Here is a 16,436-nt window from a genome sequence, read left to right as displayed (position 1 = left end):
TTTACACAAAGCCAGTGGGTGTGTTTTATTTTAACTTGTGGAGTGTAAAAATTGGAAAAATTCACAAAAATTTTGGATCTCCCAATTCTCTCAAAAAATGGAAAGATCCAGCAATATGGCCTGTGTTCTGATATGACAACAGTTGTAGCAAACTAAGTAGAGGCTTTTTCTCTCAGCAAGGCAAACATTGTAGTAATTCTTTCTTCCTAATTTTTATACCAGCCTGCCTTTATTGATTTATGTTATCAGCTTATCCTGTATAGATACCTGATTTTGCAGGCTCCAATTCAATTATATAGTAATTACTAGGCTTTGGATTCACAAAATAGATTTCTACAAGGAAGAGGTACTGTAATGCTCTGAAACCATGGAATAATTTTCTGTAGCACTGGTATAAAAAAAAACAAAGTGGATTAGCCACAAGTATATTTAACCAGATATATTAGTTACAATAAAATAGGCTAGCTGCTGTAACAAACTCTAAAATTTCAATGACCTAAGCCTAGTTGCAATGTATTTCTTGCTTACTTAGCAGTAATTGGGTTTCAGGTCTCCGGAATTTGGGCCGGGAAAGGGAGGTTGGCTCTACACCACACAGGCATTCAGGGACCCAGAGTGCCACTGGCTCCTCCATCTTCCCCTTGAGGCTTCCAAGGTTACCCTAGACATACTCACATGCAACCACTAGATGACAAAAGGGCAGGGAGAATGACTTGTTGGAGATTTGTATGGGCCAGACCTGGAAGTGGCATGCACATCACTTCTACGCTGCCCAGGTTAGGGATTTGAGCTTAGAGAATCATCCCTGAGGTTCTTTGAGAATGTATTTTACCCCATCCACAGCAGGTGGCTAGATCCTGTGCATCTTTCTCACCCATCGGATATGCCAGAGAAGGTGGTTCCCTGAACTTAGACAGGGGTCCCTAACCCTGTGCCCCAGACCAGTACTGGTCCGTGGCCTGTTAAGAGCCAGGCCACAGCAAAGCTTGCCTGAGCTCCGCCTCCTTGTCTCCGCCCTGCCCCGCCCTCCACAGCCAGAAGTGAACAGTGGGTGGGAGAGTCAGAGAAGCTTGAATTTCACCAGAGCTCTAGCTCTGAGCCCCGCCCCCCGCCCCGCCCTGGCCCACTGCAACCCACTCCTGCTCTTCTACAAAACGAAACTGGTGCCTGGTGCCAAAAAGGTTGGGGACCTCTGATAGAGGAGACATGGGAGGCACAGCAGCTCGTGAAAATGGGACAGTGTGTGAGCATGAGAAACTGTATGAGACTCACCAGCAACTGGGAAGGGCACCTTTTCCTTCCTTGAGAATATGCCTGAACTCCCTGGTGTGCTAAAGTCTTCTTGAGCAGGGCTCAGCACTGCACATGGAGGGAATCCACAGCTGATTTCAGGGTCGGGGAGTCACGACAGGAGCTCTTTTCAGTGACCCAGGGCTCCAAACCCCAAAAGAGTCAGCTATAATTGCTGTCTGAGTTTCAGTTGGCTTTTTAAATGAGATATATTTCGTGTGTGACTTGTGGGAATTAGTCTAAGCATTTTAGTAGGTAGATCCCCAGAAGCTCCATGACATGGAAAGCACATTCAGCAATGATCGGGTGCCTGAGATGGGGTAAGAGCCTCCAGTTCCTACGAGCCAGAATTTGGCTTTGAGGAAGGAGGACTCTGACTGGTGAGGGCTTACACTCGGCTCCTCCACTTTGCATTTTACAACTGCAGTAGAATTAAGCTGCCTGTGCGTCTTACCTGCGCCGTGTCAGTTCACACTCAGTCCATGGTCTTCACAAGCCTCTAACTGTTTAGCCACGAAGATTCATCTCAAGATGTCCTCTCTTGTAGTCCCAGACTAAGTCATGTTTCTGCTCCGGGCTCCCACAGGAACCCGCATCTACCTGTACTTAGAGCTTTGTGTCCAGCCCAGGTCCTGACCTTAAACTCTACAAAAGCAAGACTTGTCGTATTCACTTCGTATTCCAGTATATACAACAGCTCACACTCGGCAGACACTCACAGAATGTTTGTGCATTGGACCCTCTTCCTGAATCTCTTAGTTTGTAAGTCTGGCTAGGTTACTGAAACCAGGATACCCTGAACAGCTTCACATTCCTCCTTTGAAATTCCTCATGTCTTCAGGAAATGATAATCGCACTCATCAATGTTAGCATCCGTCACATACTTGCTCTGTGTCAGGCACGGCGCCGCACTTAGTTTGTATGTCTCCTATAATCTTCCCAGCAACCCTCTGTAGCAGACGCTGCTGTAAGTTCAGTTTTCAAAGTCAGGTTCGTGTGACTTGAGAGGCCAAGCTCTGGTGCGCTGTGCTGGGGTCCTGTGAGAGATGTTTTATTTTGTCTTGTTGGCCTATAGTAGGCAGGCATTACTGGCTAGGACCAGTGAGGCTGGACACTTAGCACAGCTCGTTAGATGACCACTAACAATCTGGCTTGAGAATAGGTAAAGGCTATAAGACCCAATTAATTGGTTAAACATGGTTTGCAAAATTGAGCACATTTTGACACTCTGGAGAAGCAATCTGAGCAGCCAAGTTATTTTGTTTAAGTCAAGAATATAATCCGAGCAGCTGGAAGTAAAACATAAAATCCAGGCTGATGTCTAGAAGGAGAGATGGAGTGCAGATACAGGAAAGTCCCTTGAGACCAAACCAGCCACCTGCTGGTGCCGTGGGGTCTCTGCGTGAGCCTGGGGGCACTGTGGGCTTCCTGCCCCGGTGTAAGCCGCCGCGCCCGCCTGTCTCTGGACTAGCAGAGAGGGAAGCTGACTAATTTAACCACGGTGTGTTTGATTCTTTGAAATAATTGATTTACAAAATCATTCTACTGTATAAGCAAACTAACAGATGGCTAAATCTGGATGTAACTGCGGAGACCACTTGCAACATTTTTATTGTTGGCTAAAGCACACTGTTAATTATGTTCCCAAGTTATGCATCTTTTCACACCCACCTGCAAACACCAGTTCATATTAGTTACTGAAAGAGTGGCACTGACTTCACAAGATGAAACTTTCTAGGCATTAAATACAGTTAATGCACACATGATTTGCACATGACGTTTTTGGCTCTTCTGTCACTTCATGTGAATGAATACAATATTTTACGTAACTTACTGTAATATTTATTGTTCTTGACTAATCACCCATTTCCTACATAGGTTTTAGATGAGTAGAAAGTTATCAATATCCCAGTAATCAAATGATAAAGGTTTTGATGCCAAGTGCATGTGTGTGGAGGTGGGGGTGGGTACTAAGTTACCGGGTGTCAGGGTGTCAAAGTTCTACTATTTGGTCAAACCACCAACTGCTTGATTTTATACATACAGTTGTATTGGAGCTCAGCCTTGAGCCATGCCCCTTGTTTACATCGCTTATGGCTACGTTCACGTTGCAACAGCAGCAGAGTAGAGGTACTGTGACAGAGACTGTATGGTCCCCAAAGCGTAAAATGTTTACTGCCTGGTCCTTACAGAAAAGTTGGTTGACCCTTGCCATAGACTAATTCCATTCATGGAGTCATTAGCTTTTTTTGTCCAAAGATTGAATGCTCTGAAGATCAGCCCAAGGAATTTAAGTCATCGGCCAAGGTCACGCACCCGCTTGGTTGGTGAAGCCAGGATTTGAATTAAGGCTCTCTGATTTCAGATTCCATCATTTTAAATTATAAGACTATGCTTTCTTTGCTGTGTTGATTTTACGTGGGGATTTATCCTAAAGAAAAAACATGTCTTTTTAGGAAGTGCCGAAAAAGATGTGACGTAACCTAGTAAAGGATTCTGATGCTCTGTCACCATGTTCCTACCTGGTGGCCGTTTCTTTATTACTTACTTTTAGGTTTCCTCCCAGATAGCAGAACAGGTCACGGTAAGATAGAATGACTTTAATCTTGTCTGAATAATGGCGTTTTAATTTTTGTTAAGGAGAACTTGGAACTTGGGATAAGAATGTGGAATTGAAATTCCATTTAGAAGGCTACACTTTTTGTCTCCTTGGAAGGGTAAAAAAATGTGCTTATCTTTATAGGGCCGTAACTGAATTGCATGGAAGGAATGGGAAATGACATACATTTCAGGCCCTGACAGGTGTCCTGCAAAGCCAAAGGTCACCAGTTCAATTCCCTGTCAGGGCACATTGCTTGGTTGTGGGTTCAGTCCCTGGTTAGGGTGTATACAAGAGGCAACTGATTGATATCTCTCTTTCACATTGATGTTTCTCTCCCTAGCTTTCTCCCTCCATTCCTCTCTCTCTAAATTAACGATAAATAAATAAATAAAATTTTTAAAAGTAAGTAAGTTCAGATTTCAGGACAGACATCTTTCTGGAGCCCCGTTACTCTGCCAGGTCATGAATTCTCTGCACGGGCCTGTCCGCGCCTCTTCCAGCAACATCTCCCAGCTGCGTCCACCTTCACATTCCACGTCTTTTGTAATCGATTATCGATTATATTGTTTTCATTATTTGTAAATGTGTCCTTTTAAAAGACTTTCCACTAAAAGCTCTATGAGGTCAGTAACCATGCCTGTGACTCAGGAGACTCTTCAGAAGGATCTTGTTGAATGAAATTTAATCAAATGGTATTTGCTGCATTTTTCCAAAAGAACATGTTATAGTTTTATAAGGGGAAACAAGCTGTGATAAAATTCAGTGGTACCAGTTTCTGAAGCAGAACCATAATATTGCACCAAAAAAGGAACCTTCGGCTCGTCCCCAATCCTGAGCACAGAGTTTGAAAAGCGGCCCTGACAGGGCAGCAGCAGTAAGAGAAAACCATGGGAGCAGAAACAGTGCGTGTGCTCCCTGGGGACTCGGCTACCGCCCCGGTGGGAAGTGGAGCATAGTCCCTGAAAACAGACTGGAGGACCTTCGTCAGCTTATTCAGTCCCCAAGTTATTTTATCTCTAGTAGGTTTATTATTCAAACCAGAAATGTTTTTAGCAAACCTTCTTTTTTTTTTTTTTTTTTTTTTTTTGTGGGTGGGGAGGGTTGCTTTAATCTGTAGAATCCAGTTAGTTTTCACATCATTTCTCCTGTGTAGACAGTCACAGTCTCACAGAGAAATAACTGTATTTCTCTGGGAAGCAAATCAGGTCAGAGTGTAATTTACACAAAGCTTGCAAGGGTATGGGAGCTGTTTGTCAGCAGTCTCGTGGTAATGTATGGGCATCTTACCACTATTTTATTTGATTATTTTAATGCCAGCAGTGATGGAGGGTGAGATAATAATGTTCTGTTCTACCTTCCAATCCTTTCTGGGTCTGTCTGAAGAGTTTCTCACTTGTGCCTTCATCAGCTTTTCTCCAAGTAACGTTTTTTTTTTTCCTTCAGAATTTTGTCCATTTACTTTTATATTAGTATTTTTATTTCTGTCTGTCTCAAGATGTTAGAAATATTTACCTTATCTAAATAGGAATTTTAAAGTTACTTGTCTTTGCTACTACAAAAGAACAACTTCCACTTGTACCAGCCGTGGCCTAGGAGGCAGCAGAGCTGGCCTCTGGGTGGCATCCTTGGTTCTCACCAGTGGAGGCCGACAATGGACCAGGAGCTCGCAGTGCCCTCCCCCCCGACCTGCCAGGCCCTCGTTGGATCTTCCCAACTAAAAGTCAGTGAGGTTTGTTTTAACCAACAACCAACTGTGCACAGACCAGAGTGCTAGGCCCCTGCCTGATGAGCATAACCACATTGAACTTCCTTCTAGCACTTGAACCCCCTCCCATTTCTCCCCCGGCAAACTCTGTGGTGGGTTTCCCAATGGCCTTGGCAACAAGGTGCATCTTTTTTGTTTATTTATTTTGCTTGTCTGGTGGTCTCTGTCTTATCTTTCCATACTGCTTCACTGAGTCCGTGACCTTGAGCAAATCATTAACCTCTCCGAGGTGCTACAATCAACAAAACGGTGCAACACCCACTTGGAAGGATTTTTGCTTGGAGTACAATTGACCCTTGAACAAAACGGTGGTGGGAGGGGGATGGTTAGGGGTGCTGATCCCCCTGCACAGTCGAAAATCTATGATAACTTTTTACTCTCCCAGAACTTAACCACGAATAGCCTCTGTTGACCGGAGGCCTTATGGATAATGGAAAAGATCAGTTAACACCTATTTTGTGTGTTATATGTCTTACACGCTATATTCTTACAATAAAGTAAGCTAGAGAAAAGAAAATGCTACTAAGAATATTGTAAGGAAGAGAAAGTGCATTCACAGTATTTATTGCAAAAAGTTCACATCTAAGTGGACCTGTGCAGTTCACACCCATGCTCCCCAAGGGGCCACTGCATGTGAAATGTCACATGAGAAAGCACCCAATGTAATTCCGGACAGCGCACGGGCAGCACAGAAAGCTCGGTTTCCTTCTTCGCACTCTCAGAGCTGAAAGTGGCAGCTGGCGCCAGCAGGCATTCCTGAAATACTTGTGGAACACTAAATGAATGTTTTCATCCCTCTCTAAAACAGACTTAATTGCACAATTCTATGGATTTTACCAGCAATGCAGCTTTCTGAAATTTTTGCCTGGGATTCCAGAATTTCAATTTATACCAATACAGCATTTTATTTTACTTAACATAACCAAATGCCTTAAGATAGATTCATGGTATCATTTTCTGAGCCAATTATAAATTATTGCAAGTCAGTGGAACTGAGCGAGAAAAGCCAGAACCAGAGTTTCAGCTGCTAACTTCCTAATAACTCTCCCAGAATTATATTATCTTTGAAGACATTTTCAATCAGAGATGGGGGGAGCATCTTTCATTACGCGCAGTGTTAATATTTTAAAAACCCTAATTCCATGCCTACTTCTAATGGTCATTGCTGAATAACACATGATCTCAGTTAGTTAAAACAAGAATTCCCTTCATTTGAAAATTAAATTTCTTTGGGAAGTTAACATTGTAAATGTTGACAGTAATCCGAATTTTCAGATCCACTTTTTCTCCAGAGAGTTTTAGGAACCAAATAAAGAGTTCTTGTTGGGTTGTTTCTTTATAATCTTCAGAATTAAGGCCATGAACTCCATGGCCTTGAGCATGGTCTTCAGTCTCTGTAATTCTCTTTGTAATTCTTATCCTACATGTTGTAATTTGTGTAAGTAAAGCATCACAGGATTGTAAAGATGTATAATTTAGGAGGTTTGCGTAGAGTGACCCCTTATCCAAAGGCTTAAAATGGGACCCTTGGGTCAGGACCTCTGTCATATAACAGAGACAGATGTGGACAGAAAAGCCCGTTTCTGAAACCCGAGCACACTCCCACCCACTTCCTACCACCGTCGGGTTTTTATAGCCCGTATTTGCAATAAACAAGGAGAAACCATCACAGAGAAACTCTAAGCCATGTATTTTAACCCAGTTTCTAGCTTCCTGTAAATCAGTGACTCTCTGCCTCTTTTTTTAGGCACCAGTGTCACTGAGGACGACACATTCCGATCATTAGGGTGGACTCACCATTGCAATGGGGCGGGACCGAGGGTCTTTCCCCCCCTCCCCACTGTGCACTGTTGTGGCGTATAATGTGACCCAAGGCACATTTCTTGAACAGGCTGTACTTTGCAACATCTGGCACACACACTGTCCCTGAGACTTTATTCAGCACCTTTCTAAATGAGCACTTCCTAGGGGTCTGACGTATTGTATTGATGGTGGAAAAGGCTGGACTGGACTACAGACATTTTTAAGACAATTTCTACTCTTTGGTTCTTAAGGCAGTAGGAAAAGGCTATCAAAAGGAAGATAAAAAACCTGGAAATTGATATGCTGCGCTGTGTGCACACTGGTAAGTGAGGCAGGCCAGGGGGCTGCTTGTCCACAGGAGACAGCTGCTATCAGCTGTAATACATTATGTCAGGAGTTAAGATCTGTTTTGCTAGATCTTTTTATTTTCCAGGTGAATTGTTGGCAACTTAATAGAGAATTTTTAAAGCACTGCTAGCCAATCAAAATCATTTGTGTTTGTAACCTTTGGATACCTTGGGAGCTATGTAAGAAATCAGGGTAGACAGGCTCTTTCCAGGTAAGAAATAGCATAAAGAAAGCCCACACGCCTCTTTTGTCTCTAGTCCTGCCAAATGCATTTCTCTGTGTTCCTGTACTGAATTACCAGACAATGTACTGAAGACTCTTAAGGGCTATCTCACCAGGTAAAAGGCAGTACTTAAACATAAGATTCAATTACTTGATGACATGCGATTCAGACTTCTAATAAGGCATTTTTCACCCTCAGCATAAAAACACATTAACTTTCATCGTTATGCTTACAATCTGTTTTCCCCTTTTTACAAAAGCTTTGATAGTTATCAGAAGACACAGTTACCCCCCTCTGTTACGCCTGGTAGTTACGCAATTAAACACAGCCTGGAAAAACGAACTCCTTAATGTCTGAGCATTCAGATTCTCTAAATAAATCTCTCTATTTTGTGTAATATTTTAACATATCAAAGGCTTTCACATCTATGTCATGATATGCCTTTACTTTAACATATTCTACAAATAACTCATAAATTCTACAAAATTTTAAGTGGAGCACATTTGTGTAAGATCGAGATGTTTTCTTTCAAGTTCTGAATGCCTAATACAAAGCGCTGTGTCCTGACAAGAGACAACAGTGTTCCTGTGCCTTTGCTCACGCCGCTGATTCTTTTCCTGCCTAGCCCATGTATTGCTCAAGATTCAAAATGAATGCCGGTTGTCCCTCTCCGAGCATCTACTTGGCAATATACCAAGGCTTCGTGCCAGGCTGGCTGGGCCTCCTCTGTCCTGCCTCGCCTCCCACATCACCTGGACACCCCCTAGAGGGGGGTTTGTTCTCCGTGCCCTCACCTTTAGATCAGCTGAGTCACGGGGTGAGGGGCTCTTCAGGGGAGTGTTGTCAGGAGCGCAGCACCGAGTTTTACAGCAGTGTTTAGAAGTCAGATGCGTCTGGTTTTGATTCCCATCCTAATCACAGACTCATTGTGTGACCTTGGGCAAATTACTCAACCCCTCCGAATCTGTTTCTTCATCTACAAAGAAAATAAAACATTCTTTACAGGTTTGTTAGAAAGTATTTGTGAAAAGACACTTATCAAGAGGTCGGTATAGTGCCTGGTACATAGAGGTTATGAATGTCTGTGACCTTTCTCCTCTCTGTCTCCTTTGTTATTTTAATCATTCCTCACATTCCTGCCCACCCCCATCCATCTAGTTTGTTACTCTAAATCCAACCTGTAGCTGGGACTTGACTCACTCTCTGAAATGACTGGGCAAAGAGGTAGGCTTTGAAGTCTAATACATGTGGAGTCAGTCTGTCTCTGTGTCTCAGTAGATCTGGGACCACGGACTAGTTACTTGAGGTGTTTGACACTCAGCTTCCTGGACTCTTCAATGGAGATGATAAAACTTAATATCACACAGTGTTGTTCAGAGCATTAAGTGAGCAAACATATGTAAAGCACCTAGAAGGCTGCCAGAACTTGGTAAACATTCAGGCGCCGAATAGATCAGAACCACTGTAAGAGACACTGCAAACGGTTTTCACCTGCTTGTAGACGAAGAGATGAGGCCTGAATTATAAAGAGTACCAGAAACTGTACTTTCTGTAAATATCAGCATTAAATTGGAGAATTTTTGTTAAGCTACGGATGTAGCACTTTACATCACCAGAATTTAGGGGGTTGAGAACTACAAAGTACCTGCCCAGACCTAACCTTGTGATGTATTTTCATATTATAGTCAGTTTCTCTATACATTCCTGCCCTGCTGGCTGAAAAGAGTGTGGAGGGCCCAGTCTCCGCCCAGAGCACCCTCACAAGTCCCCCCTGCCCTGCCCGTCCGAAGGGGACAGGCTGTCTTCTCAGGCATTCCCCCCGGGCTGCACCAGAGGGGAAACCAGTCCCCCTGGCCAAGCACAGGGGGATCAGTGGTTGGCACTTTCTGTGAAAAGCCAGGTAGTAAGGCTTTGTGGACCGCATACAGTCTCTTTGGCACATTCTTCTTTGTTGGTTTTAAATGATCCTTTGAAAATGCAAAAGCCAGTCTTTCAAAAAATCGGAAATGGGTCAGACAGGGCCCACAAACCATAGTTTGCCAACTCTAGACCGTGAAGGGACAGGGAAATAAACAGCGGGTTTGACGCTGTACTGAACTGATATCTTTAAGGAAAAAAGAAAACATACCTGCATCTGTTAAAAAAAAAAAAGAAATTAAACATCATAAGGGAGGAAAAAGGTTTTCTCCAGCCTGTTAGGGTCCTTGGCTGGGCCTGAAAATTAAAGTAACAAAAAAAAGATTAACAGAAGAAGAGCACACATATTTTTTTTAAAAATTTCACATGTATGTGGGAGCCTTCATAAGAGAATGAAAAACGGAAGAAGTGGCTACAGCGGGAAGCTTTTTGACCAGAAAAGGGCTTGGTGCAAAGTGCAGTAAATGGGGGAGTAACTAGCAAGATAAGGGTTAGCCGGACAAACTCATTCGTGCAGATTTCTTGGCTCCAAATTCCCCTGGTGATAAGAATGTCTTCTCTCCTCCTGGTACGAGGAGGGGACCTTCCACATGGGAGTCTTACGACCTGTTTTAGGGACATAGGGCAGAGCAGCAGAATAAGGTCAGAGTAACTTTCACGTTTCTGTCATTTTAAAAAAGTCCTTCAACTTATGACAGTTAATATGCTGAGGTGACACTTTGGGGCAGTATGTCCGAACCCCATCAACATCTCATTGTTACCTTTGCTTCTTTGGTGGGACTCTATTTTCTAGGCAGTTTTTTGGCGGTTTATAGTGGGACCTCATGTCACGGCTGTTTTCCATTGGAAACTGATAAGGAACCTAGTAAAACAGATGGAGCACAGACTGTAGAAATTTAAAAAAACACAGAAGAGCTGTGTGAAAGAAATATTTAATCATAACATGAAAAACTCATAGTGGCAACTTTTCCATTATGTTAAATTTCACTCATTTCTATGCATTTGGGGTATGTGTTTGAACACAAATGCTGTAATTTTCCATCTCTATGCCCATCCACCGTGGGTTTTTGATTTTGTCTTTCACAGGACTACGACTTGAGCCAGCTCCAGCAGCCTGATACTGTGGAACCTGATGCCATCAAACCTGTAGGAATCCGAAGACTGGATGAGAGACCCATTCACGCTGAGCCCCAGTACCCGGTTCGATCTGCAGCCCCACACCCTGGGGACATCGGGGATTTCATTAATGAGGTAAAAAGAGAGACTGACTTTCTTTAAAAGTTTGTTTATTTTATGCTAACGTTTAGCTTTGTGTATGCAAATGTGGCTTCAGTAACAGAAAATAGATTTCATTCCTTTGATCAGCCAAAAAGAGATCGATCAATTAATATCTGCATTTATAAATGACATTCATATGTATTATCAGTATTAGTCACACCAACTATGAAAGGATTTTCCTAGATTATAAAGGCAATACATAACAATAGTAAATAGTGTGTTCTAATTTCATTTATTAGCATTTCTGAATGTAATAAGTTCGCTTTTATTTTCCTCACTTTAAACCCATAAATGGTGAGATCTCAGTGCCTGCCAATGACTAGAGAGTTCCATCAAATGAGATTAGTAGGAAGAGCAGCTAAATTAAATATTATGTAAGTGATTTAAATACTTGTCTAGTTGATGAGTTTTAAGAGCTTCTGTAAGAGGCAGCTAATTCGCTGTTGAATATAACAGATAGGGTTTTCACTGTCAAAATTATTATGGCATTCTTTTAGTTCATTACTGACCAAGGGTTCTGCTACATTTAATACTTCAGTTTTGAATTAACGTGATTTATGCTGCTTCATTTGATCATGTTTATACTTTGCAATTCTCCTTTTCAATTTTTATTTTAAGTTTAAGGGAACGAGACACACTGACATTGATTGAGAATACACAGCTGGTCTCATGTTCTCCAGCCATATCCTCCCACTCGTATCTCCAAGAGCAGAACGGGTCTCCCGGCATTACGGCGTGGAATGCACTTGTCGTGCATGTCACCTTCAGTCACAGGCTGATAAGACTCTCATTTCCTAGGCTTCCTTGAAGTAGTCATATTTTACGTATACATAATCAATCTACCTTAGGCCTTTAGAAGCACTTACAGTTGGTAAAAAAAGTTTTGGAACAAAGAATATTCATCTATCTTTACAAGCATTCATTACTATCTATTTCTAAAATACATACTGCTTTCTGAACATGATGTATTCACTTCTGCAGAGAAGTAACTTTGTAGTACACATGACTGAAAAGTAGATGGGAGCTAAAAGCAAAGAGTACCAGCAACTCCTTTATCTATAAAAATATGCCATGACTCTCCCAGCTTATTTATATATGGGCCTGGTTAGGGGAATTTGCAGGAGTTTTTATATATGACTAGACGGTTTTAATCTGTAAGGGTGCCTGATAATTTTACTTGTAATTTGGCTCCCGCCGTCTTGAAGAATTGTCTAGTTACTTCTGCAGTCGTCAGGTTTCCAGACCCAGTGCGTCTTTTTTTTTTTTTTTTCCCAATTTTTAAATTATTTTATTGGTGTTCAATTACAGTTGTCTGCATTTTCTCCCCACCTCTCTACCCCACCCCAGCCAAACCCGCCTCCCTCCCCTGCTTCAACCCTCCCCCTTGGTTTTGTCCATGTGCCCTTTATAGTAGAGGAGGGAAGGGATAGTGGGGAGAAGGGTTTTCAGGAACTACCAGTGCATCTATTGAATGTAGGTGTAGGAGCTGAACTTTTTCAAAGCAAGAATTCTAGCTTCAGTGTGATTCAACAAATACCTAACTGGATGCATCTGCCTGTTCCTGACGTGTAAATATTCTGTGGGATTCCATCTGATGCACGACATGCTTCTCCCACAGTGTTAAAGTTCTAGCATTAAGTATCACTCGTCACTTACAAGGCTGTGTGTTATCTGAGCCCTGCCCTCTCCCCCACCACATTCCCTTCCTATGCTGCAGCCCCATTGAACTGTCTACAGTTCCGCAAAAGCTTCAGAGTTGTGACTTTAATGTAACTCCAGGACGGGGGCTGTTTCATGTTCATCTTTGTGTAACCTAAGCATCTAGTCTGTCGCCTAGCTCTTAGATTTTATTGTTCTAAGAAAGCCAGGTACTGGGGCAGGTGTATAGGGCATGAAGCTATGAGCACCACCCGATTAGCAGTGGATTAGGATTCATCGGGGCCCATGCCTGGAGCTATTCACTCTACTGGTGCTGATTCCATTCAGAAAATGAGTGTATTGGGGGTTCTAAGTCGTGTTTTAGTGTGTGCTTTGTGTATGTGTTCTTTCATCTTTTTTACAGGGACTGGGCTTTCTTCAGCAGGTCACAAAACAGATCTAGATAATAAGGTTCAGTTTTCCAACCCTTCTAAGGCCGCAGTAGGAGGAGGTGCAGTCAGGATTTCCATTCGGATTTTCTTTTCCTAAAACAGTACCCAAGTCCAGAGCCTAAAATGTGGCTGGAGACCATAAGGAACATGTGTAAATACTCACGTAAGAAACTTTGTGCCAAACACCTGACTTGCAGATTAACATCTAGAATACAATCAATTCAAAATTTGAAGACTGTCTGCATTTGTTAAAATACCTTATTTTGGAATCATCTTGGGCTTGGTTTAGAGTCACCCATTCAGCAAATAAATATTGAATGTCTACTGTGTGTACATTACAGGGCCGATGATGCCTAGATAAGAAAATAAATTAGACCTCTAGAATTTTTGTGTGTGTGCTGACTGCTTTACTGTCAGCATGGACTTTGTACCCACGAACAGTCTGATGCCTGAATCCTTACTTTGCCAGGCCAGGAGGCCAGCTGGGTCTCCCTGTTACTGGACACTCGTCTTTCGTCTCAGGCCCCTCCCCAATCTGCATCTCAATAAGCCAGCAGCAGAGACGTCTACTTGCAGCGCCCAGGCTCAGCTTGCAGTCCCATACCAGTGTCTGCCCCAGCCTGTTCTTTCTATAAGGAACGCCCTTTCCCCTTCTTCTAGATGTGAGTTTCTTTGTTTTTACCAACCCAAGACAGGTCAGACACACGGTGTGGGGTAGGGGCCATCCATCGGCCTCCATCCCAGCCAGGACTCAGCCTCCCTTTAGAATTCCTGTGAAGAGGTTCCCTTCCACCTCCCCGGGGAGCCCTCCCATGTTTCAGGGGAAGAGGTGCATATCACAGGGGTGGGTGGCGGTGTGGGGCACTTTGGTTTGCTGAGCACGTGAATGCTTGAAAAGATCGTGTTTGGGAATCATTCTCCAAATGATGACTGAACCTGTGACATTGAATGTGATTATAGGATAGAAAAATGTGCAAGAGAAAGGGAACCAAAAATCTGTGCCTAGAAATGCCCTACTTTCAACACAGGAGGAATGTCTAAGGATGTTAGGGTGTCACAGAAAATAACTAAAAAGAGTCCAGGGATGTGATAGTCGGTTCTGTGGACGATCAGGGGGGTGAAACTGTCAAAAGGCTTAGGTCAGAAATTACATTAAAACACACTGCATAGACTCTATCATCCGAGACACTCATTAAGACTTCTTCAATCTTTCTATAGCTGGACCAATAGAAATAAATACATGTAAAGTTTTCAGATAGTTGAAGGTACCTAGAAAGAACTCAAGCACATTTTAGAAATACATTTAAAATGCCAACAGATTGTATCTCCAGGTCTTATTTGATTTATCATAGTACCCAATGTTCCAAAGGAAAAATAATACAGTGCTGATTATAATTAGAGTGTTTTTATACATGTAAAGAATGGGTAAGTTCCCAAGAACATTTCTAGTTTATTTAAATTATGAATGAATGTTGCCTTGAATCTTAAAAATGATAACATTTCCAGTCTGGTAGGTGGAGTAAAACAAACCACACAATTTTTAATTTCAGCTACAGAATTTCATTCTATTTTGAGGTTTTGAAACATGACCTTCAGAGGATGATGAGTTGAAGCAAATGTATTTAATCTCAGCCCAACAGTAGGTATTAGCATACCTTCAATAATTTCACTAATCCTGTATGTTTTTTATCTCAGAAGTATAAAACCCAAGGGCATACTTCTGTAAAAAGACTGACTTTTGATTAATATCATTAAAAAGCTAATGGAAGGTGCTTTTAGAATAACTTGCTTAAACTACTAAAGTTTAAAACGTTTGCCTTTTCTCCTATTGACTAAATTTAATTCGTTCTGTTTTAAATTTCTCTGTCCATTCTTATGGGAGCTGGGCGTTTGGGTTCAAATCTAGTCGCCTCATACAAGGTCAAGATCCTTGGTTTAACTTGTTAGATTTCCAGTTTTATTACATATAAAATAGAAAATAAGGATAATAACAGAGCTTCCTTTTTCAGATTGCACTGAGGACCAAGTGAGATAAGCCATGTAAATGTGCTTGGTATAGTGCCTGTCACATAGTAATATCTCTTCACTATTATCAGTATCATACTGTTAATATTACAAGTTACCTTTCAGAAGTAAAAACTTTCTACTGTCCTCTAATTGTAAATAAAACAAACCAAAATGTCTTTTTAAAAAAATTGCTTTAAGTAAAATGAAATTTCCAGGAAGGGACTTAGTAATAATGTTGGTACAGATAAGACACAGAATTATACTGTAATGTATACTTTGGTATGGTATATTTTGGCATTCTTTTATGCCTCTATATATTTTAAACCTAGATCCTAGCTTCTTGTGAAAGGATTAAACATACATAAGAATAAGATGCTGGGGAAAAACCTAGGCCCGGGACAGCGGCACGAAGTTACCTCCTAGAATGCCTGCTGGATGCCAGGCCCTGTGCTGGAAAGCAGGATATGGAATGAATACAAACCACCTGTGTGGGAGAGGGATGGCATCATCCAGTATAACCAACACATGGCAAAGAAAGTGAAGGGGACAAAAGAGACCACAGAAATTAATGTCCAGTCATAGCTGGGGGGGAAAAAATCCACACAGAAGTGGCATTTTTAACAGGCCTTAAAGGATGGATGGCTGGATGGCTGAAATCAGACGAAAAAATATGACCGTAGACATTTCAGACTAATGGCATCACACTTCAGCTAGCAGGAAATTACTACACTCCTAACAGGCAGGTACATAGGCACACGGCGTTTCTAGGTTCGAAGGGATCCTGGCGAATAAGTCAGTTGTGGCTGCTCGAGTTGAGGAGGGCGGAAACATACACGGTGGGTGAGCAGCCGAGGGTCACGAATGGTTTTAACTTCATCCTGCAGGTTACCCGAACCTCAAGCATTTGAGTAACAACTTCCAGTTTTTTCCATGTCTGCAAACTTTGTTTGTTACTTACTTAAACTATTAATCAATTTTGACTTAATTTTTTAATAAAGAGAATTGTTTTAAAGTGTTCATGTACCAATTAAAAATCATCTTGCATACCCCCCAGGCAAACCCCTCCTCTCTCTGGGAAGAACTATAGATGAGCTATAGATGACAGAGAGCCGT

The 16,436-nt window shown here is 42.1% G+C and overlaps 1 protein-coding gene across 1 annotated transcript in view; it reads left to right on the top strand.

Annotated features, from left to right (window-relative positions):
* CDH2 (cadherin 2) overlaps window positions 1-16,436 on the top strand; it is a 206,607-nt gene that overhangs the window by 184,967 nt on the left and 5,204 nt on the right. The window contains exon 15 of the mRNA XM_053913141.1: window positions 11,035-11,199. Within this exon, the coding sequence (XP_053769116.1) occupies window positions 11,035-11,199 (165 nt within the window). The remainder of the gene's footprint in view (window positions 1-11,034; window positions 11,200-16,436) is intronic.

The sequence above is a fragment of the Desmodus rotundus genome, chromosome 10 (assembly GCF_022682495.2).
Source record: "Desmodus rotundus isolate HL8 chromosome 10, HLdesRot8A.1, whole genome shotgun sequence".
Classification (NCBI taxonomy): Eukaryota; Metazoa; Chordata; class Mammalia; order Chiroptera; family Phyllostomidae; genus Desmodus; species Desmodus rotundus.
The sequence above is the reverse complement of the archived record's forward strand: the minus strand, read 5'-3'. Positions and strand labels throughout refer to the sequence as shown.